General features: G+C 40.4%; 1 protein-coding gene across 1 annotated transcript in view; it reads right to left on the bottom strand.

Moving 5' to 3' along the window:
* Positions 1 to 24,342, bottom strand: part of MARCHF1 (membrane associated ring-CH-type finger 1) — a 593,424-nt gene that overhangs the window by 43,032 nt on the left and 526,050 nt on the right. Inside the window, exon 7 of the mRNA XM_032632580.1 lies at positions 9,988 to 10,168. Coding sequence (XP_032488471.1) covers positions 9,988 to 10,168 — 181 coding nt within the window. The remainder of the gene's footprint in view (positions 1 to 9,987; positions 10,169 to 24,342) is intronic.

Genomic DNA, 24,342 nt, shown 5'->3' with positions numbered 1-24,342 from the left:
GAAACTGAGGCAAAGGTCAGCGGGATTAAGCTTCAGAACCAGAATTAAAATCTGGTCTTCTGGGACTTCCCTGGTGGTCCAGTGGTGAAGAATCCACCTTACGATGCAGGGGACACCGGTTTGATCCCTGATCAGGGAACTAAAAGATCCCGCATGCTGCTGGGCAACTAAGCCCCATGTGCCACAACTACTGAGCTCCCGCACCTGAATTAGAGCCCACATGCCACAAACTACAGAGCCCACACGCCCTGGAGCCTGCGCGCCGCAACTAGAGAAGAGAAAACCCGCACTCCACAACTACAGAGAAGCCCGCACACCACAACGAAGAGCCCCATGAGCCACAACTAAGACCCAACGCAGCCAAAAATAAAACAGATAAGTGGTAAGTAAATCTTAAAAAGAAGAATCACATATTAAAAAAAATCTGGTCTTCTGACGTGTAGCTATTTCCTTTACTATTTGAATGGATTATTTGTCTTTTTAAATTTACTGTAACTCCTCTCTGTATATTTCAGTTAAAAGAGGATTTAAACGTATGACTCATTCCTGACTGCAGGGGTCTCTGTGCTTTGCGAGTAGAGTGTGAGGTCCCCTGGAGGAAGATCCCTATGATGGGAGCACTGCTGTCTTCCAGGTCTTCCCTCTCCCCTTTGCTTCAGGTCTCCGTGTGGAGGGACCTCCCTTAGGGGAGAATAGCTTGCCTCTCAGAGAGAACGGGAAAGAGAATGGGGTACGGATTGCCCAACCTCTCTGCCTCCTGACCCACTCTCCCCACTTTTTATAACGTTTCACGCCGTACATTTCACAGGGGCAGGTCCTGCCATATCTGGCTGGGGTAAATCAGCCTAATTTGGGGCAAAGCGTTCATATGCAGGGTGATAGCACTGGTATGATGGGGCTGTGGTGTATCTATGTGGGAAGCAAGAATCAGGAGCCACTTGATGGTACCAGGGAGAGAAGAGTAGAAAATTGGAAGGAAGCTGGCTTGTGAGGGATTGGTCCTCTTCTAGAGTGAAATCTTCCAGCCGCTGACCTCATGATAATGTTCATAGCATCACACACGCATGTTGATGGACTAGGTGGGGCTCGACACCATCCTTCCAGATAGATCATACCAAAGTCTCCCTCATTTCTCTCTTACGTGTCAATCCAATAGAAAAGGAATTTGACTTGGTTTAAATAGTTTTCAAAAGGTCATGTTGGGGCTTCCCTGGTGGCACAGTGGTTGAGAGTCCGCCTGACGATGCAGAGGACGCGGGTTCGTGCCCCGGTCCGGGAAGATCCCACATGCCGCGGAGCGGCTGGGCCCGTGAGCCATGGCCGCTGAGCCTGCGCGTCCGGAGCCTGTGCTCCGCAACGGGAGAGGGCGCAACTGTGAGAAGCCCACATACCACAAAAAAAAAAAAAAAAAAAAATTAAACCAAAAAATTAGGGAAACTTTTTTCTTATGTTTTATGCCAAGATTTGAGCAATGAATTAAGAAAAAAATCCCAGCCAAGAGAGAAAAATGTTTAGCTGGAGGAAAATTTAAATATGAAAGTAATTTGATAATCATTCCACCGTCTTAAGAAAAATGAAAGTGAAAGACAAATATAAATATACCTCTTTCTCAGAAAAATAAATATCGTATGCTAACACATATATATGGAATCTAAAAAAAAAAAATGGTTCTGATGAACCTAAGGGCAGGACAGGAATAAAGACAGACGCAGACGTAAAGAATGGACTTGAGGACACAGGGAGGGGGAAGGGTAAGCTGGGACGAAGTGAGAGAGTGGCATGGACATATACACACTACCAAATGTAAAATAGGTAGCTAGTGGGAAGCAGCTGCATAGCACAGGGAGATCAGCTCGGTGCTTTGTGACCACCTAGAGGGGTGGGATAGGGAGGGTGGGAGGGAGACGCAAGAGGGAGGAGATATGGGGATACATGTATAGCTGATTCACTTTGTTAAACAACACAAACTAACACAACAATGTAAAGCTATTATACTCCAATAAAGATGTTAACAAAATATATACATACCTCTTTCCCATAAAAAACCCTCAGTCATAAGATGATGCTTTGGGGAAAGCTTCATTTGTAACTGTGTGTGTGTGTGTGTGTGTGTGCGTGTGTGTGTGTGTGTGTGTGTGTGTGTGTGTGCGCGTGTGTGAGATGTGCATCTGCTTTTGCACATCCTAACTTGATGACTTTATGCTTTCCAAATGGATCACTGCAACACTGATTCCATCATTTTAACCACAGCTTACGTTTCAAGTATCAAAATACACAGTATATAAAAGAAGTTCCATTCTGTGTGTCCCTTATCCTTGGCAAAAGGAAAATAGATTCTCCCAAGCAGGGGACACTGTGTCCAGTTAAAAGACTTCAGTAAAGAATATAATGTAAGTTAAGTGTTTCTTTTCATATCTAGAATACTAACACCAGGTAACGTTCTAACCAACCTGGTGAAGTTATATTCTTCAAGAGGTAATGTTCAAAGAGAGAAACTGAACTAAATTAGTATACAACTGGGACTTCTAATAAGGAAGTACTGAAGAGAAATGTTCCAGCCAACAATGATCATTCCGGAATAGTTTACTTACGTCTCCTTTGGGAGACCTAGCAAATCCTGCTCTGTTTTCCCAGATGTCCAACTGGTAGCTAATACCTTCTTGATTACCCCAGGTTATGGGAAGCATGGAGAACAAAAGAGAAGAGACACTTTGCTATGTGTCTATAGTTACTGCAAAAAAAAAAAAAAAAAAACCCTCTTGATATGATGGTCTCACAGTAAAGACCAGATATACGGTGGCTTGCTCTCTCTGAATGACCATTCCCATTCCCACAGAAAATTCTTGATTCCCACATCACTACCCACCAACTACCATGCTTTTCAAATTTATTACACCTTATTGTAAGTTATTCAGCCTTTTCCATCCTTCTTGCAGGGGACTCTAGGCCCTCTGAGAGCAGGGGTTTTCTATCTGGTTCTCTACTGAGCACCACTGAGACGTGGTACATCCTACCGGGAGTTGAGTGAATGAGTGAACTGGGCCCACTGGCACCTTTTCAGGACAACCATTCAGAACACAGCTGGCTGCGGCTCTGGGGTCCACTCTGCCTAGGGGCAGGCCTATTTATGGATGCAAGCTTCACAAAAGAAGAAGATTTGCTCCCCAGAGAAGAATATTTCTATTTTGAACCAATTATTCTATATTATTGAGCCCAGCTGACTACACAGTTGTTTTTCTGTTTTTGAAATTTTACAGACTAATTGACCTACGAGTGTTTCCTCAAAAGACAATAGGATGAGGCCATGTGATAATTCCCAGGTACCTATTAGAAAGATATGCAAGATGCTTGTATTTTCCATCCCATGATTATCTGACACAGACATGTTGGGATTGTTATCTACTCACCCTGGAATATTATTTTAATCGAAGTATCAATTGTAGTTCAATCGAGAGCATGAGGGTAAGGGAATAAAACAAATAACAGCGACAAAAGCCAAGAAAAGTGTTTTAGTACAGAAGATAGTGCTCCCATTGTATTGAACCCCTTCTCTTTTAATGATCTTCTTCTTGTTATCTGCTGGTTTCCTCACTCTCTCCCTTCCCACAGCAAGCAGTTAGGAACCTGCTGGCCCCTCCTTCTCACAGAATAAAGCCCCTGGAAGGTAAGGGAAGTGCCGGGCTGGCAACAACGCCACCACTGGACAGTGAGAAATCTGTGTGGAAAACTTCCTGGATCATTTGGAGACTGTAAGTTTGAAAACAGAATCACTTCCTAAGAGTATCTAAATCACTGAGGGCTCATATAATAATGAAACTGAAACTCAGCAAGAAGACGGTTGAATGAGCGTGCACTGCAAATTATGAGTATGGATGTTCTGCAAGTGGTATAAAGGAAGCTTTGTCTGGCCCTGTACTAGGGCAGAGATTTTCATTGCTTCCAGGCTTACATGTCCGTGAAGAAATGAAACAGCAAACCTGCTCCCAAGAACTGGGCTCTGACTATAAGCGAACAGCCTGGAGACATCAAAGGTTCATTTGCGGAGGGCTTTCTTGTCATGTAATCCCAAGTAATTTGAGTCAAACTGAGAATTAAGAAGGATGCTATGGAGAACTCCAAGAACACTAGACCAATGTCAGCATGACACGCCTGCTAAAACCCTTGCCAATGATCAAAGAGAATCGCGCAGAAGTTCATCTAGAACTGACTTCGGCCTTTTACAGACCCAAGTCTGTAATTTTGATTTTGTTGTTTTTGTTGTTTAAAGCGAAAAGGCAGTAGCTATGTAGTATGTTGAACAAGGGCTACTGGAGGAGCAGAGGAGTGAAGCACCTGCTCTGAGAGCGGGAAGAAAGAGAAACAACAAAAAGCAGATAGAAGGGCTTTCAAAGCACAGTAGGCTGGCAAATGGGAGTGAAGATAAACGGCCGAGGCTGTTGATGTTTTCAGCCTGCAAAATAATTGACGTTTATATAATGATGTAACTGAGTATTAGGAAAATATATTGGGTGAGACAAGCATGTTTAAAAAAGAAGGTTTTACAAACTATGGTTACCAAAGGGGAAAGGGGGAGGGATAGATTAGGAGTTTGGGATTAACAGATACTACTGTAGATAAAATAGATAATCAACAAGGACCTACTGGATAGCACAGGGAATTATGCTCAGTATTTTGTTATAACCTAAAAGGGAAAAGAATCTGAAAAAGTTTTACACATATACATAACTGAATCACTTTCCTGAGCACCTGAAACTACCACAACACTGTAAATCAACTATACTTCAATAAAAAAAAAATTTTTTAAAGGTTTTAGCAACAACTTTATTTTAGAAAGTTTTAATTTGAAAGATTTCCACTGGATAGTTTAAGTGAAAACTGAAGTTTTGATGCTTAAAGGGCAAGGTTCCCAGCGCTTATGGCAGTGAGATGCCATGCAGCGAGCACATGCTATGGAATCAGGAATCTCGGGGTGTGAGACAGCAAGTGGCTCATTTGCTCATCTGTAAAATGGGCTTCACGTGCCTACACACAATGGGGCTGTAATGAGATGAAATTAACTGAGAAATACATTCCAAATGCCTGGCACAGAGCAGAAAATTCAGCCTGTGGTGGTTGCATTAGTGAAACTGCAAATCACCCATAATGGTAAGTAAAGGATGCATTTTGAATTTCCTTTCTGTATTATTATGTATGATTATTCAATAGGGTGCTAGAAGCTGCTGGCTAGGAATCTGACTGCACCCTGCCTGGTCCAATGTTAAGGCTACGAACTGCAAGAGCTCCAGCTCAGCAGAGAATCAGTAACACCCTTGGGGTGGCTCACCTGCTATGCTAACTTGCACTGGCTCTTGGCTATTCTGAAAGATGGATGCTACCTCAAATGAAGGAAAGGAAAAAAATAACACAGTAGTTGTTAAATACAGTTCTTTATTTTCTGAAAATAGGTATTTCAACTAAAGCATTATAAGTCACTACGGTGGAAATGCAGAAATGTAAAAATGCTGTATAGCACAGGGAACTATATTCAATATCCTGTGATAAACCACAATGGAAAAGAATATGAATAAAAATGTATATATACGTATAGCTGAATTCGCTGAAAAGCAAAAATTAACGCAACATTGTAAATCACCTATCCTCCAATAAAATAAATTTTAAAATATCGAAATGATTATTCCTTTTTATTTAGCATAAGTTCTACAGAACTTACATTTATGAACTTACCAATCTTCAACTGTTTTTGAGCTATAAAAATGAGAAGTGCATATGGTTTGATCTAACTGCTACTAAAGCAAACGTAATTGAATTGATTCACTGCCTCATTTTATTTGTAGAAATGAGACAAGGAATTGATGCATGGATTTGCATATTTTGTATGATCTATTTGTCAAATAGTTTGTAAATGGAAAACCATATAGAGAACTCTTTTAGGGAAGGACACACAGTGTCAGAAGTATTCTCTGTCCTCATTAAGCTTAGCTTTCTGTCCAGTAGCTGGCTTCTGCCATTCAGGAGTGAGATTCAGATCTGAGCCCCATGCAGTTCTTCAGCTTCAGAACAGATTAGTTTCCTCGTCCTGAGACTGCATGCAGTTGCAGACAGCACTTAGTCGTTGCTGCGCTTTCTGCATTGTTGACTTTTCTGGGCCCTGAGGATTATTTCTGATTCTTGGTCACTCAGTAGATTAATGAGACTTCTGTTGAGTGTTATAAAAGTAGCTGAGCCACTGACTTAAAGGTGATGAAAACTGCTTTTTCTCAAATAAGGCCTTGCTTTTATTTAGGCTTTAAATTTTCTTCTGGAAACATTAGGATACCTTGATGAATTCACTAACTTAGATTTTGGTGTAGTAATAGTAGCAATTAATGAAGTAAGCTTTCACTGATATCTTTAGAGGCTATTAAGCTCCAAGGTTTGTCAGACTATGAAGATCTGTACCTTTCTACTTCAAGAAACCATTTCATCTCCACAGAATCTCCTGCCTCCATTGGCTAATGACAGAAATTCAGAATCATTAGCTAAATTAATTGTTTCATGTGGTTGGTCTTTAGAATGTTATAAACTGTAATAGAATTACTGAGTTGAGAGCAATTAATTAGATGTACTTTGAATATACTCTAATTAAACGCTATACCTGTCATTCTTAATGACCACTTGAAAACTACCAAAAGAAAACTGTTGATGAATCTCAGTGCCATGAAAATAAACCATCCAGAACCGTTTAAATATGCCTCATGTCTGTATAGTTCACATCACTTCAAAATCTGAAAAGTCATTTCAGATACTGCCATTGAAGTATTACCACAGGGCCCCATAATTTTAAGGGAGAAAGTGAAAGTGTGGAATCCTTTTTCTAGGTTTTTAAAGCCCATAAATCATAGAGGTAGGAATAGCATGTATATTTCTTATGTCTAGGACTGTGTCAGACCATGTTAGACCAGGAGCTGAAAATTCAGATCTGTATACCAGAGCCACAGAGAGATCTGATGCTCAGAGATCACTGAGATCTCATGCTCAAATGAGAGGAGATCTCTCAGGATCAGAAAGAAGGAGGACTGAGAAATGCAGGGCCCTTGAGGGCAAACAGCTCTACAAAGGGGCCAGCCTCCCGCTAGCTACACTGGATGTTGTCTTACGGATATGTGGTTCCTGTCAAGCCAGATACAGTGGTTTTCAAACAAATACAGATGTGTGGGATTTTACATGAAATCATTACAGATTCAAATTTTCAGCCCTGTGGGTCAAGTCAAACACATCTGTGGGCTGTTGGCAAGCAGCCTCTGGATTAGATTCTGACATCCTCTGTAGGTATATATGCTATTAAAAATGAAGGATGTTGGGCTTCCCTGGTGGCGCAGTGGTTGAGAGTCCGCCTGACGATGCAGGGGACGCAGGTTCGTGCCCTGGTCCGGGAAGATCCCACGTGCCGCGGAGCGGCTGGGCCCGTGAGCCATGGCCGCTGAGCCTGCGTGTCTGGAGCCTGTGCTCCGCAACGGGAGAGGCCACAACAGTGAGAGGCCCCCGTATCACAAAAAAAAAAAAAATGAAGGATGTTGATATGCTGCCCTTCATCAGTACTTATGACCAATCAAAGGAAACGTCTGTGAAAAGAAACTAGGGTATTTCATTAATCAACAGATAGGATGTGCCCACTAGGTTGCTGCAATATATATTTTTTTAAATTTTTATTGGAGTATAGTTGCTTTACAATGTTGTGTTATTTTCTGCTGTGCAGCAAAGTGAATTGGTTATACGTATACGTATATCCACTCTTTTTTGGATTTCATTCCCATTTAGGTCATGACAGAGGACTGAGCAGAGTTTCCTGTGCTATACAGTAGGTTCTCATTGGTTATCTATTTTATACATAGTTGTGTATATGTGTCAATCACAATCTCTCAGTTCATCCCAGCCCCCCTTCCCCCCTTGGTATCCCTAAGTTTGTTCTCTACGTCTGTGTCTCTATTTCTGCTTTGCAAGTAAGTTCATCTGTGCCATTTTTCTAGACTCCACATATAAGCAATATTATACGATATTCGTTTTTCTCTTTCTGACTTACTTCACTCTGTAGGACAGTCTCTAGGTCTATCCACGTCTCTGCAAATGACACAATTTTGTTCCTTTTTATGGCTGAGTTTAAGATTAAAAAAATAGATGTATTCGTAGTCTTTCTCTGGTTTGTAAACAGGTTGGTTGAGGAAAAAAAAGATCTTTTGAAAGGATTGTAACTTATTGGGAATGGAATACTAAGAAAGGATCAAAGCTGTATGTCAGGGGTGATTCTAGAAAAGCTGAAGGTAGAAGACTTTCCAAGGTCCATACAGCATCATGTACTGTTTATGACACAAAAATGGGGGAGGGGCACACAGTATGAAGAAGAGAAAATCAGAATATTTTATTATCCTAGATTGTTGGTTCTCATATTGAAATACTATGTTTGAAAAGTGGAAATGAAAATTTTATACAGATGTAGGTTGAAAAAAATGGAGAACTGTACAGATGTTATGAAACAATTGGTACTTCCCTGAGGGGTAAGAAGAGAAATTTACAGAATCACAGAGCACAATATGTCATGTAGCGGCTGCAGAGAGCACACAGCATCCTTCAGCGGATAAAGCAAAGGGCAAGGAGGTAGGGTCCGTTTCTATTTCTGGCATCTGTTGCTTTGGGACTTGGAGGATCAGAGTGTCACCTTTTGGCACTCAGGTCACCCCACATGTTAAAAAAATCCATAACTCAAAGGAGTTTTATGCACCAGTTTTGACATCTATAAACCACTGGCAGATTTTAAAAATCAAGGCTGTCACAAAAGCAGGGACTGTTGTTCTCCCTCTCTGTAATTTACAGAATGCATGAAGATTTGCAATGGCCAGCCACCAATCAGAGGTCTATTGGAATATTCTTGTTTGCTTTACATCTCTGCTCACCCTGGAACCCATCACCTTAATTCATTTTTTCTTTGCATGAAATTTAAGTGAAAAAGCAGCTCTAGGCAGATTCATTATTTAAGTTGCCGTTTCCATACTCTCCTTTGGAAATTGAGGCATCCGTATACGTAAGGCTTCAGTTAGGCTAAAAGATAAGTTAACATGCTAAAATCCAGGGTCCCAGCTATCATGCATGAAGTATATAAAGTTCATGTCTTCGTTTGCATCCTTTACAAGCTATCCTCGGCCAGCATTGATTTAGATGCTAACTTTATATTCAACTCAATTCTTACCTTCATTCTTTAGAAAAATATAACACATATGAGAAATCTGAAGATTAAATGTATAGATGAAAATACTTACCTCTCTCTTGCAGCTTGATGCACAATATGGAAAAATAATACATGAAAAAATAAAAATAATACATAAACTATCAAACCAAATCCCCAGATAAAGGCAAACACAAAAAAGAGTCCACGCCTTGTAGAAGACATCATTCTCTTCCATTACCTAATGCCTGGCTTTCAAGAAATTAGGTGAGTTCATATTGTTTAATCTATGGGATCTATTATCTAACCTTCTCGGGAAGTGACTTCATAAATATCAATGCAATGTTCTCACAGTTCTCATCAATTCAATTACCTTGACCCACAGGTATATTTTGCGCACACACACACACACACACGCACACACTTACATACACACACACACACACACACACACATGCAAATGCTTTTCTTTGACTTTGAAGAGTGAAACAAAAACCACAGGTCCTAGACCCTAAAACAGAAGTAGGGAGGATTATCTGTAAACACACGGCTGCATTTTACATATTGAGCCCAACCCAAGATGTGTATTCTTAGCGGATACTAGCATGTTAGCAAAATCTTATTGTGGAAAAGAAATGGGTTTTTGATATGTGTGTGTAACTGAATCACTTTGCTGTCCACCTGAAACTAACACAACATTGTACATTTCTACTGAAGTCAACTATACTTCAATTAACAAAATGCCTGCTTTGTCGGCTGTCTCTCTCACACCAGTCCCAGCGACACCCTACCTTGCGGAGGGGCTTGAGCTTGGTCTCCATGATGAAGTCGTACTTGCACAGCTCACAGCAGCGCGTGTCAGAGCTTTTGATCCACTGGTGGAGGCAGGCCTGGTGCACGAAGCGCAGGGTGCCCGTGCAGCGGCAGGGCGTGATGAGCGGACTCCCCTCATCCCCTTCGCAGTGGCAGATCCTGGGGAGGACACAGCAGCCGGGTGAGATCTCTCCCTCGGGAAGCACACGGCATCCTCCTCCCACACATCCCAGGCTGTATTAGAAACTGCAACCTCACATTCAGACCCATGGACATCGCACTTCGGCTTGATGCTAGGGCTGAATCTATGGCCAATACTAATTTCCTCTCCCCTGCATAGTCGTTGCTGGACTCTTAAGTCATGTTCAAAGGCATTAGACACCAATACCTCAAAAATGTGCGATCATTCCTACACAGAAGTCAATTTTAACAGCATAGCTATTGAGCTATGTCCCCACCTTCATCTATTAAAAGTCAATATCCACAGGCACAAGCTTGCTTTCATATACAAAAGTTACGACTTAGTATTCTAAGGAATGCTGGAACCTGGTAACTTCAATGTTTTACTTTGATGGTAGTTTTATGGGGTGTATACTTTACTACATATGGTATCTTACCAATGTGGAAGAATTCTGAAACATTTTAACAGGCTACTGTGGAATAAAGTGAATACAGAAAGTCTCAACCAGGAAATATTATGAAGCTTTTCCCTAGGAAGATGCACACATATTTGGTCAAAACAAAAGGCCTCAACTGTCAATAATCATCGTCACAAAAGTTACTGGTTACAGAAAGTTCAAGTACAGTAAATCCTACTGTTTTAAAATGTTAATTACTACATCTTCCAAGGAACTCCTAGTTCAAGTAGTTTACTGAATTACTACGACTTCTAGTGTCACAGATTCATAGTCTATGAAATCTTCATTATTCTTCTCTTCAAATTAAAAAAAAATAATTTGTCTTCCTCACTGGGTAAGTTTTTATACCACCAGGTCACAAATTCAAACCTTAGAACTTCAATAATTCTTATTATATAACCAGCTGTTAGAAGTTGTTACTAAATTTAATTAGAAATATTGCTCGAACTCTGTTAGAAATATGAATGGAATGTTCCCAAAACACCTGTATATTAATTTTTTGGAGCAGAATCACAGTGGTAGGCTGGAAGAATGTTTGAATTGCTGTTACTTTCCTTTCATACCTCTTCTCCGGAAGCATGTTTTAAAGAGTGGATTTTAAAATATATTTATCTAGCTCAGCTGTCTCCCCAGGGGAAATGTGATGGTTGGTCAGATTGTTACTGCCATGAGATACAGGAATTGAAACCCAACCCTCCCCTAACCTCAAAATAAAGAAGTATGACACAGTACACTAGTATCTTGGATCTCTTTTTATTAAGTAAAGCTCTTTGGGTGGAGTGATAGGATGAGAACACAGGAAAGTTCAAAATCAGCGTCTGCCTTTCCCTGGACAGAGTTAGGAGGTATCAGTGTTGGATGTTGCAGCCCATGTCAAAGGCTGGCGTGGTGGGGAAAAACTAAAACTCATCTCAGAGCCTATTCTTTAATATGAAAGCCCGAGATATGTCCTCTCTCCAAACGTGTAGGTCCTAGGATCAGGGCTTAAGTATACTTTATAGCATACCTGTTGCTGACAGACTGTTGGTCAGTGGATGCTTGTTGACTAAAGGAATTGTTCAGTCAACAAACTGTGACTTATTATAAAAGCAACCAGTGAAAGCATATCTGGGTTTCTATAGCACATCATTTAATTGTAATATTTATTTTTTTGAGTCACTGAAACCTAATGCATTATACATCACGAGCGGCTGAGATTTCTCAAGTCCTTTGAACCTCTTCTCTACCTGTTCCCACACAAAGATACTCCCTTAGATCAGGGGCCAGCACACCGTGACCCATTTCTTCCTGCTGCACGTTTCGGTAAAGTTTTATTGGACCGCACCCACACACGTTTGTTTATGTATTATTTAGAGCTGTGTTTCACTGTAACTGTAGACCTAAGAGTTGATGCAGAGGCCCTGTGGCCACAAAAACTATCATCTTCACTACCTGGCCCTTTACAGAAAACTCATGTCTTAAACATGGTGATCCTGAGTTAAAGACAATGTCTGACTATTATCAACAATGATGAAAACAAGGTTCAGAAAATAAATCACCCCAAATTCTGCAAGTAACAAAAGTTGAAGTAAAGGTTCCAGAGAGAAGCACACAATAAAGGCGAAAGCCCCTCCTGACCCACCACTGAAGCCCGCTGGTCCATAGCAGTCTGCAGGGACAGGGGGTAAAGTTTCTTGTTTGAAAAAGAAAAATTTGCAGTTAATGCCATCTCATAATTCGTCACCACAAAGGGGGTCAAGTGTTGCACAGCTGCCAAGATGATTCTGAGGCTCTGATTTTTTATTAACTTGAAGAAGTAATTCATCATAAGCAGATGTAAACAGGGACCGCGCTGATTACTGAGTTCAGACTGACCACAACAGTTCTCTGCTTGTAGTCAAGACTTCTTAAATCTTACAGATTCTTTTTAAAGAACTTCTCCTGAAACTGTCACCCGAAGCATCACTGGCAATATCACTTTTTCATAAAGTTAAGATTATTTCCCATAGGAAAAATCAAAAGCTTGGTTCATTTCCATTTCACAAGATTTCTTTTTATGTGATTTTAGCATTTTGAATTTTTTCTAAATTATCCAACTCAGGTTGGCTCCTAAAGAGTCTTTTTCAAACTATGCTGATATTGTTCTAAATGAATTTAAAAGCTAAATATCAACTTCAACTATCTTCTAGAAATGAAAATAGAGTGACAGAGCCATTACAGGAAGCATTAAACAATTCTTAAATTGATATACTTCACACAAACCATAATTGCTAAATTATAAATGAAAGCATAGTAATAAAAATATAAACATGCTTTTTTCCAATAGAATAATTGTGTAGAGAAAACGATTTCAATAATAAAATAAAAATGCACTGTAAAATAATCATAATTTTGATGCATTTTTACCTTATGGGAAATCGAGACTTGGGAATTAAGTGATTTTTTAAAAATCACTGATGGTCTACATTGGTGTCTGTCACCTAGCGGCAGGAACAAGCTGAATTCACAGATATTACTGGCATTTTAGTATCTTAACTGGCTGCTTACAGTCCAACCACCATGTGTTAGGCTTTCACCATTTAGGACGTGAATAAACATCTACTTCCATATAATTTCTAGTTTTCTGTAAAGAGTGGGCCACAAAATGCTATTCAGCAAATTAAATTTTAGAAAATGTGTGCGTGTGCGTGTGTTTGCAGCTTCAAGTCCCCCCTTAACGTCTGAGTTTTGAGAAAAGTTGGCTTTTTTTTTTCAGTCATAGAGATCTGAGAATGACCTCCACTGCCAGCCCCAGACCCCACCCCTTGCCAAGGCTTCTTGGCTCAGGTAGAATAGTATTTTTTTTATGCATAAGTTTTTTTAAAAAATAAGTCATCGCTTAAAAACATCTTCGTGAGGGCCGTAGTGATTATGTAGCTTTAGAATTATTTTCATTCATTCATTCATTCTTTAATTCATTCACATTTTCTTAGTTCTTGCTACATGCAAAGAAAATCAGACACTAGCATCTGCATGGAGGGTGACTTGAGAGGAAGAGAAGAGAACCTGAAGGCGGGGACACCATTCGGGCGATTACAAATATGTAGGTATTAAGAATCTGGAACAATGTGGTAACACTTGGGAGGAGATGGGAGACAGCCTGCAGAGAGTGTCAGGATCCCCGAGGGCCTTGCTTGGTTTCCATGACTACTAGCTTTGGCATCGAAGCACATCTACAACATGGGACTCTTCAAGGCAGTCATCCCTGTCACCTTCGGACAGCATTGCAACTCTTTTCCCATATTCCATGCCATTTTTTCCCCTTTCTCTATCCCCTCATTTCCCTACCTACATTTTCTTCCATCCTCCTCTCTAACTAAATAAGCTTTAAACACAGTGCTAACGGACACTGCTATGTTTGTCATGGTTTAATTTAGACGTTAATCTTTACTCAAAACCAGTCACCATGCTTCAGAGTTTGGCGCCCATTCTTCGCCTTTCAAAGAACCAGTTTGGTTTTATTGATATTTTTCTATTTTTTTTAACCTTTATTTTATTTATTTCCTCTCTGATCTTTGTTACGTCCTACCTTCTGCTGACTTTAGGGTTTTTTTGTTCTTTTTCTAATTATTTTAGGTGGTAGGTTAGGTTATTTGAGATTTATCTTGTTTTCTGAAGAAGGCCTGTATTGCTATGACCTTCCCTCTAAGAACTGCTTTTGCTGCATCCCATAGATTTTGTATGGTTGTGTTTTGATGTCCATTCTTAGAATTCACTTTCTTAAGCTAAAAAATGATTAGAACACATGTTGGGCAGAAGCCATGTTGAAAGGTAGTAAGCAGTTACAAGAAATTAGTGCTCAAGTAAACAAGTGAGGAGATATAACCACTCTTTTTGAGAAGTATAGCACAGCAATGAGAGGATGGTGGACTAGAGAAAATTTTAGTTTTCACTTTCATTTCATTTTTTTTAACAGTAAAAGCTGACTGCGTTCATAAGCAGAAGTGAAGGTGCCACAGAGAGGGAGACACTTACAGAAATAATCAGGCAAGAGAATGACCCATTGTTAAATGAAGTTTCTTGAGAAGTCAGGAGAGTGGGGAAAGAGAAAATGGTAGAGGAATATCTTTGGACAAGTGCAAGGGTATCCAGGAGGGAAACAGACACCATTTCCCGTGAGCAGGAGGCAGAGGAGAAACGGTAGGTGAAGACGGAAAGGAGGTGGGGGCAGGGAAGGTTCAGCCCCTGGGCCTAGGGGGGTCTTACTGTCTTCCCTGATGTAACAGACAACAGGTAACTAAAGGGAAGGCAGGAAGGCACAGGGTTACGGTCTCACAGAGGCTGTAAATAATTAAAGAAAGCCACTGGGAGAATGAGATGGAAAATTAACCAAGCATGTGTATCAGAATCGTGGAGCAGCCATGAGGTCCTCGGTGAGATGAGACAGCATGGATTTATGGTGGACGTTCTGGGACTCAGTTTGCTGAGCAGTCAGAGAGGTCCTACAAAGGGTAGCACAACCTCTCCGTCCCGAGATCACCAGGTCAGGCTGGAGAAGGATGAGGAGTGAAGGATTCTGGTGCAGCAGAGAAGACGGTGTGAAGAGAGTTGTCATAAAGTCTAGATGAACTGAGCCGGGAAGCTAGTGAAACCACCTCACGGTCATTGTATTATGAGAAAAGGATGGGTTTGAGAGACCAGAAGACACAGCGATGCAGAAGAACAGATGCTGAAAATAGGAGGAAATGGGACAAAGATTGTCCCTGTGTACAGTATGCATTCATCTCCCTCGTGGATGAATTTGTATCCCTTCTGTTGTATTTTTTCCATTGTCACAGAAAAAATAAAAAAATATAGACTTATTTGGTGCTTGAGGTTCACAAGCAAATCCAATCCTGACTCACATCCTTGTTTTCCCCTCCAGTAAACTGGTGAAGTTCTCTGTTTACTCATGTGCAAAATGAGGTCAAAAATAACTCTTAGGGTGTCATGAGAATTAAATAAAAGAGTACATGTCTGGCATATAGCAGGCAATCTAATACTTGTTAATTTTATTATGGCTAATTTGTTAATTTTGTCATGGGATCATGGGAGATTAATACTATTATTAATGTGGTTTTTCTATGTTACTGCTGCCAATGCACTGGGACTAACAGCTTTTAGCAGCTAGTTTGTGAAGTCAGTTAAAGCAAGTGCTGGTAAGGCCAAGGTCATGAATTCTGGCAGCATCCAGGTGAGTTAGTTATGACACCTTTGAATCCCCAGGTTAGTCGAGTCACAAACATGTCTCAAAGAAATCCTGGCATGGGAGTGTGTTTAGAGTAAACCTGGGATGGGATTCAGCTTCACTCTTCTGTATGTTGGGTGCTCTCAGACAAGTTTTCAGACAGTTGAGAGGCCCGTGTACCACAAAAAAAACAAAACAACAACAAAAGAAGAGCATGCAGGATGATTGTAGGGACTGAAATAGTGACTACTTATGGAGGACCAGCCCAAAATGTCGGTATTCTGGAACCTGGAAAGATGAGAGATGAGAAAGATAAGACATAACAGTTGAGTTACCATGTGGAGAATAGTATACAATTCAGCATGTCTAAATTCATGGGTAAAACTCGTTTACCATAATTTAATATTGTAGGGTACAAGGCTTACCTCTTAAAGTATGAGTGTACTCATTTTGAGAGAAATAAAAAAAAATACTAAGTCCTACATTTAACATCTTGGAGGGGAAAAAAAAAGCAAGGAAGGGTCATTACATGCCAATTGTCTTTAGATATATGACAGGCTATTGTGTGAAAGGGCAGCTGGTCTTATTCTGAACCATAACTGGATCCAGGGAGTACAAGTTAAAGAATATATACATTGATACACACAGAACTTTCCAAAGATGAACTGAGCTTGCCCAGGAGGGTGTGGATTTCCCACCATGGAAGGTACTCAAGCAACAAACGTCAAGTTGTGTGATTACATGGCAGGCATAGCGTAAAGGAATTCAAGCAAGGAATTCATGTACTTAAACTACATGACCTAAAATTTCTAGTGCTGCGAGTCTGTTTTCCTTCCTTTCCAACAGACCGATCTCCCTGCTCCACCCCCTGAAATTTCTTTGTCAGCATTTCCCCTCTGCTTATCCTGGGAGTTTTGTACTTAACCCTTTGATTTTTCCATTCTACGCTGACTGCCCCAGGGAGGCCATCCTGGACCACAAGTTCAAGCATTGCTCCTAGACTTGTGATTTTAAAATATTCATCTCCAAAACCAACCGTTGCCCCTCCAACAGCAAGAAACCTCAGCCGGTTCTTACTGGTTCCTGCATCTCACCATCTCCAAAATAGCCTCTCTCCCCAAAGAGGCCATTCCATCAACATCAACATCCCGTTCTATTGCTTGCCTTTGTTTTGAGCCTTTCAGGTACTTCGTACTCTAAATTCAAATGATCAATATGCCAAAAATTTTTCTCCCTTAGTGTTTTGGTTTTTTAAATTATTTTCCTCTTTTCATCCTCACTGCCATTGCTCTGGTAGTTTTGAATTGTCACCAGATACACAAACTGTCTTAAAGCCTTTGCTCCTTCCAAATCATTCTTTAAACATAGTTATTCAGATCCTCTTAAAATACTGCCATTCTTCAAGAACCCTATCATCAATCAAATAAAACCCATATTACTTCACCTGGTTTTCAGCTGACCTTCCATAATTTGGATTTACCGTACCCATCCTGCTGCATTTCCTCTTAATCCCTAACACACAGGCATAGCCGCATGCTACAGCATTTACCAGCTGAGAAGCTATGAGTTTTGCCACAAATAACTTAAGCACTGTGCCAAGATCTTGATTCCTCTCCATCTAGAGGGCATTTTAAGGGTCTGGGTGTGTTGTCCATTAATCCCAGTGAACTCACAAATGTTATCATGTTCTGCGCATGTCATGATGTAGAAAGTGTTGGGAAACACTGGTGTGGTTTTTAATAGTACAATCACCATTAGAGCCCTAGTTCTGCCGGTACATGTCTGTTACCTCACTTAATCTCTGGTATTTTCAAGTTCCTCACCAATAAAATAGGAAAACAGCAGTGTCTACTTCATAGGATTGTTTATAAGAATTAAGTTAATTGTCAACTGCTAAATACTGTTTTTTTAAAATTAATGCTCAGATGTTTATTTCCTCAGCCTATTGCGTTCTGTGACTGTGCTTCTGGGAATTTTCTCAAATATGATCCCAAACCCCTGAGACCCTATTTCTTTCTTTCTTTTTTTTTTTTTGCGGTTCGTGGGCCTCTCACTGTTGTGGCCTCTGCGCAGGCTCAGGGGCCATGGCCCACGGGCCCAGCCGCTCCGCGGCATGTGGGATCTTCCCAGACCAGGGCACGAACCCGTGTCCCCTGCATCGGCAGGCGGACTCTCAACCACTGCGCCACCAGGGAAGCCCGAGACCCTATTTCTTGATCACACTTCATTTAAATTTAAGCTGCCCTAAGACTTACATCCTTCATGAAGTAGACTCTAGATCTTCTTTCCCTACAGTGTTTGAGGTGTCACTGTTCTTAGCACAGATACAGATCCGGTCTTTGCTGTTTGTGGTTTCATCTATGCAAGTTCTGCTATTATGAGCTCAATAAATTCTTGTTTATTAATTTTGAGGGTCAGGATCTTCTTTGTATGGAAAGAATAGCAGGATATTAAGAGTAATTTAAGTGATGTGAGTGTTAAAAAGTCAAGGTGAAGATGGCTGATTCCCAGACCGCAAATGGATTGGGAATGCTATACTTTAAACTATCGTTTAAGCATGTACAGACCAACAGAGATGGCCGAGGTTAGTGAGACGATTTATCAATTCTCAGAAGATGTTACCAACTACCAGTGTTTTGTTTATGTTTCGGGAAAACTCACTTATAATGAAAGTGAGAGATGTATGACCCTTACAAGTACCATGCACTCTTTATTTGCATTTGAGGAACTAAACTGAGGTGTACCAGTTTTACACCCTCTCTGAGCATCAGAGGAAGTCAAGCAAACCGGTCTGCTGTAGAAAGGAGAAGTAACTCTTATTTAATAAACAGAGAAGAAGATAGGCAGTATTTAATATTAGTCTTACCAGCAGCTGTTTCCAGCATCTCTTATTGATATGGAGCCAGAATATATCTTTAGAATTAAAAGAAAAAGGCCTTGCAAATCAGGTTTCTAAGATTTCCCTACAGAGATGAAGATAAGTATTATGAGCTACCATTCAGCCTGAGATTTAAAATATTTTGAAAACTTCTATTAAAGGTACAATTATGACATAGGAATAAAAATATTTTGTAGAGAGCTGATACAATTTTTATAATCATAAGATGGGTCATTCTGAATCTACAATCTTTTTCTACAGATGAATGACAGCTCTTTACACACAAGTGACTTTTTTAAGTGTTTTGTTTTCTCAAAGGAATATTTTCAACTCGAAAAACCTGGTATATACCATGACTTCCTGAGTTTGATTTCATGCCCTAATTTGTCACCACTGACTTGGTCAAAACCTCAGACCATCTGCACAGAGCTGCAGGGAAGGATCAACAACAAAGGCAGAAACATAGCAACGTCCCTGGTTCCTCACTGGGCCCTGGAGCAAATCCAAAGTCACAGCTAATGAGCTGCGTCTTCTTCCCATCGGATACCACACGAGGGAAAACAGTGGAGAGCACAGTGATCACTTGTGCCAGTGATGGAAGCACAGGAAGCACAGGCTTATCTGAGTTCACAGGTACTTGGGTTAGGTGACCTGCAGTGGCTTGGTAAGATGCTATCTGAATTGCTCCCCTTGCAGCCCTATCACCTCTGGTGATGGCTCGAACCTACTGATCCCAGGAGTTTCAACCCTGATTGGGATCGAAGGTTGTCATAAGAACTCCCCTATTAGTGGCTAGCCCAGTGATTCAATCTCATAGTAGGCTAGGTCCTCTTGGAGGGCTTTCTGAGACATCTCCGTGGGTGCACGGAGTATGTAAGATTTCTTCCCCTGTGTGTTGGCATGTGTAGCCCCAGGAGTCCCAGCCCCAAGTGTACCCAACAACAGGACAGATCTTCCTCATTAGTCTTAGTATCAGCTAAGATGGTCCAAATCCTCCAGGTCAGGAGAGATCAAAGGATGGGTTGTGCCCTACGGGATAACCCCTCCTTTGTTAGCCATCACCTTGCTTTCCCATCCACACTCTGTTGGTGGGTTCAGACAGAGCACGGTCTACTTCTGAGTAGAGAAACGAATTTTCCCCAATGGTGCTTACCTTTCCAGATCCTACCTTATAATTTTGGTGACATATAGATGAGTTAATAGATAATAAACATTGAATAAATATCCTGAGGTAATGATTCTCTGTACACTCTCACACATCACCAACATTCATTTTATGTAAGCTTTGAGATCTTTCTGTGTGTGTTCGTAAGATGGACAAAACTGAACTAGAGACATTTCTAAGCAGGAATCCTTAAAGTTGTTAGGCTCAGGGCTTCCCTGGTGGCACAGTGGTTGAGAATCCTCCTGCCAATGCAGGGGACGTGGGTTCGAGCCCTGGTCCGGGAACATCCCACATGCAGCAGAGCAACTGAGTCTGTGCGCCACAACTACTGAGCCTGTGCTATAGAGCCCGTGAGCCGCAAGTACTGAGCCCATGTGCTGCAACTACTGAAGCCCACGTGCCTAGAGCCCGTGCTCGCAACACGAGAAGCCACCACAATGAGAAGCCCGCGCACGGCAATGAAGAATAGTCCCCACTCGGCTGCAACCAAGAGAAAGCCTGCGCGCAGCAACGAAGACCCAACACGGCCAAAAATAAATAAATAAATTTATAAAAAAAAAAAAAGTTGTTAGGCTCAGTTTTTATTAGCTGCATGCGTTGAAGGGAAAAGGAAAAACAAAAGGACAGGTAACACACACTCATTTGCTTTCTGTGTAGATATAAGCAAAGAAATATATTTGGTCAGATGCAGAATAGGGCTTTTGTACATGCATAACAGAGCTCTCAGAAAACTTAGCGTTATAACTTTTTAGTCCTTTTACTTTTCTGCATGTGGCAGAGACTCTTAATTCAAATTGATTTTGTGATACCGCTTTTTTCGTGATTGCTTAGTGTTTGAATCCCCATAGCCTCATCCTCAACCATGACTTCTTTCTGTTTTTGTCTATTCATTAATCTTATCTGGTGGAGCATTACTTCAAAGGAAGTCTCGAGCTGCCATGCATAACTGACAAAGAAGGTAATTTATTTACAGATAACCAAGAATGCACTGAATGAATTAAAAAGATGATCCTGCATATAAATTCTCCTACACAGGCAAGCGAGTGTCTTGGCAAAATACTGATGTCTTATAGTAGCTCCAGCCACCTTGAGTGAACACTGGTCATTCTTGATGCATTTATTCACGTATTCCTTTATTTATTTATTCATGTAATCATTCTCTCACCAAATAGTCTGTTGCATGTGTGCAAGGTTATACGACGTGGTGAGATAAATGCAGAGATGAGCAAGTCTCAGTCTCTGTCCTTCAAGGAGCTTATACTTTGACACTTTATACACTGGACACCTGCACAACTAGCTGGAATCCAAGTCACCGTGTGATGTACGCCATATCAAATGCTGTGCAAGGCAGGGAAAGAGAATGTGTAGATGGGGGTGGGGGGAGGGTGGTTAGAGCCTAATGGAAGATGTCTATAGAAAGTGGAATTGGGGCCTGGGGAGAATTTCTGGCAGATGGAGATGGAAGTTGGTAGAATACTCCAGACATAGAAGATCCTTTCAGTGAATGCCTAGAAGTAGGAATCACCAGGTAATCGGGTCAAGTATGAGGCTAAGTTTGAAAGGAACATGAAAGTTTGGGTAGGATTGTATTGGAATGTCATGCTGACAAATTAAGATGATGGAGAGCCTAAAATACATTTCCTTCATCCAGCACCGACATTCACACACACACACACAGGCATGCACATGAAAAGTTTTAACTATCAATATATTCAGTTGGAGGGGGAACTCAATAAAGAATCGGATTAAGAAAAAATTATTAGAAAGATTAATCTGCCTGTGTAACCTCAGAGATGAGACAGAAAAAGAAGAGGATATTACAATCGTCAAAATCAACAGTAATAAGAACATGCACTAGTGTAAGAGTCGTGACAATGAAAAAAGATAACAGGAGATACTGAATAAGTAAAGGTGGTGGGATGTAGACACGAACTTGGGAAGAGGAGCAGGGATGAGCCGTGAGAGGGGAGGAAAGGACTGACTACACTGACTTCAGGGTTTTAATTAAAACTGTGATACAGAGAATGGATCAAAAACAAGATCCTCCTGTATAGCACAGGGAACTACACTCAGTGTCCTGTGATAAACCGTAACGGAAAAGAACATGAAAAAGAATATGTATAACTGAGTCACTGTGCTGTACACCTGAAACTAACACAACATTGTAAATCAACTCCACTCCAATAAAATAAAGAAAAAAGCTTCTCCGGACAGAGGCGCAAGATTAACCGACTTACAGGGCCTCTGAGCATTTGTGTGTCACCACAAGCACCACCTGGAAACGATAATGTTCATAATTTAATTTTTAACTTAGTTACACTGTATGGGGAGGGTCATTTTGAAAAGCAGAAGGAAGTAGTTCCACACATTCTCATAGATGCAATTTTCTTGGATTTGAGATATTTCAATGAATAAACATATTCGAAAGAGGTTTTTCCACAGAGCAGCAGAGTTACCTATGACAAATAATTATTTCAAATAACAAGCCTAGTTGACGTAGACTTACAGCCAAGAGGTTTCTAAATATTAAGCCCAGAATTTTACCTTCTCTCTTCTCTGCGCATTAAAGAAAAAGACACAGTCTGCACTGATATCAAGAAACTGGAGGAGAATACTACTGTTGCTCCTATTATACGTCAGCTATAAATCATCAGAAACCGAAACAAACTGGGAATTCATCACGAGGGTCATCTCCTCTTTATTTTATTTATCTTGCATTATGTATAGTACAACACCATGCTTGAGGTTTCATTTTGCACTTGCATTTTTCACTTCTGTAGTTTGTGCATGAAGAAGAAATGTTCTACTTTACCTTTCATTAAACCCCATGCTGAAGTTATACGTTTAAAAATTTTTAATTGTTTCTATCTTCACATAAAGACAGCTGCTTCAAAGACATACAATAAGGCAGAGATAGCAGGAAAGAGATATGTTACTGCTTTTTATTTTCAAATTATATTTTAATTTTCAAATAGCATCTTAAGGTGTATGTTCTCTAAAGGAAGTACATAGTGAATATAAATTGCTAGTAGCTTCAGTCTGATTTCATACAAATAGTATTTTACTTGAGTCTAACTGTAACAGCTTTAACTATTATAGAAGATTACATATCTACTGTATATATACCCACATATACATATGTTATAAACGTAAATGTATATGTTTCAGTCCATAAGGAATATTCACATTATATCAATGAACCACACTGATGCAGGGTTTGCTGATCTTCACGCTCGATCCCTTAATGGCATCTGACAAAAAGTAAGGGAATTAAACAGCTGCAAATGGAACAAAAGCGTCTGCCTTATCGCTGCAACATATCATCGTGATGACTACAGGAAAATTGATCTGCAGCTAAGTAACCACTGGCAAAGGTATGAAGAAGCTACATAAGCTAAACTCATTTGTGAGCCTTGTTTCTGCACAGAGTAGAATTTGGGCTAAGCTATCTCCCAAGGGATGTTGAAGGCTGTGGCTTCACAGGTGGGAATTCGGGACGAATGCTCTTTTAGCTGAGTGGCCTGAACCTGTGGTTAGACTTTGTCACGTTGGTTCACTGTGGGGAAGGTGAGTAGCGGTGGTGAGGAAGAAGAAACATATTCTCGATAATTATCCTATTCTTCAAAGGATCTTCCTAAGCGAATCTAAGATGATTTTACCTCAGCCTTTTCTCTTCTTCACAAATGATATATTGTATATAGTAGACCATGCAAAATGATCAAAAATATATAAGCCATGAATTTTAGGATCCATCACTGTATTTCTTATAAAATCAATAGGCTCTTGCAATGGCACATTTTTTTTTTTTTTTTTTTTTTTTTTTTGCAATGGCACATTTTAAGACTAAAATAAAATGTAAATGGAACACAACAAAGTAAAACCAAGCATGGTATCATTTTAAAAATCACCCTTGCAACAATGTACAAGTTATTACATATCATCATGGGAAAGTGAAGTGGTTACACAAGAGAGGACTGATCTTGAGCTATTTCTCAAGAAAAAGTGCAGGCTGCCAGTGGACACGGACATTTGCTCCTTTGACATTCTTTTTCCCACAAATACTGACTATCTAGGGAGCTCTGGAGCTGGAGAATCCTCCTTTTAAGTGCTCATCTTGAGGTAGCTCTCTAGTCTCTTGATGGGGCCTTAACTCTGTCTTCTGCCAAGCCTTGATTGTCAAAGAAAGTGGCACACGTTGCTTACACGCAGGTAGCCAAGGATGCCATCCACTATGTTGAAATGTTCTCATTATAAGGAAAGAAGTTTTGCTCAGTCATTCTTTACTAGCAAAAGCTGGGTTTCATCTGAACGCTCGATTTGCTTTTCTGTGAATCCTGTTTCTTTCTTTGCTTTGACCACCGTGCCTATGAAAATTAAACCTGTAGTAAATCTCCATATATGCATTTTTGTGGATTTAGTAGTTTTCTACCCTTCTTTTCATGTGTCCTGATTTTCTCAATTTCCTAT

This window comes from Phocoena sinus, chromosome 5 (genome assembly GCF_008692025.1).
Source record: "Phocoena sinus isolate mPhoSin1 chromosome 5, mPhoSin1.pri, whole genome shotgun sequence".
NCBI lineage: Eukaryota > Metazoa > Chordata > Mammalia > Artiodactyla > Phocoenidae > Phocoena > Phocoena sinus.
Note: the sequence above shows the minus strand (reverse complement) of the source record. Positions and strands in the feature narration are given on the sequence as shown.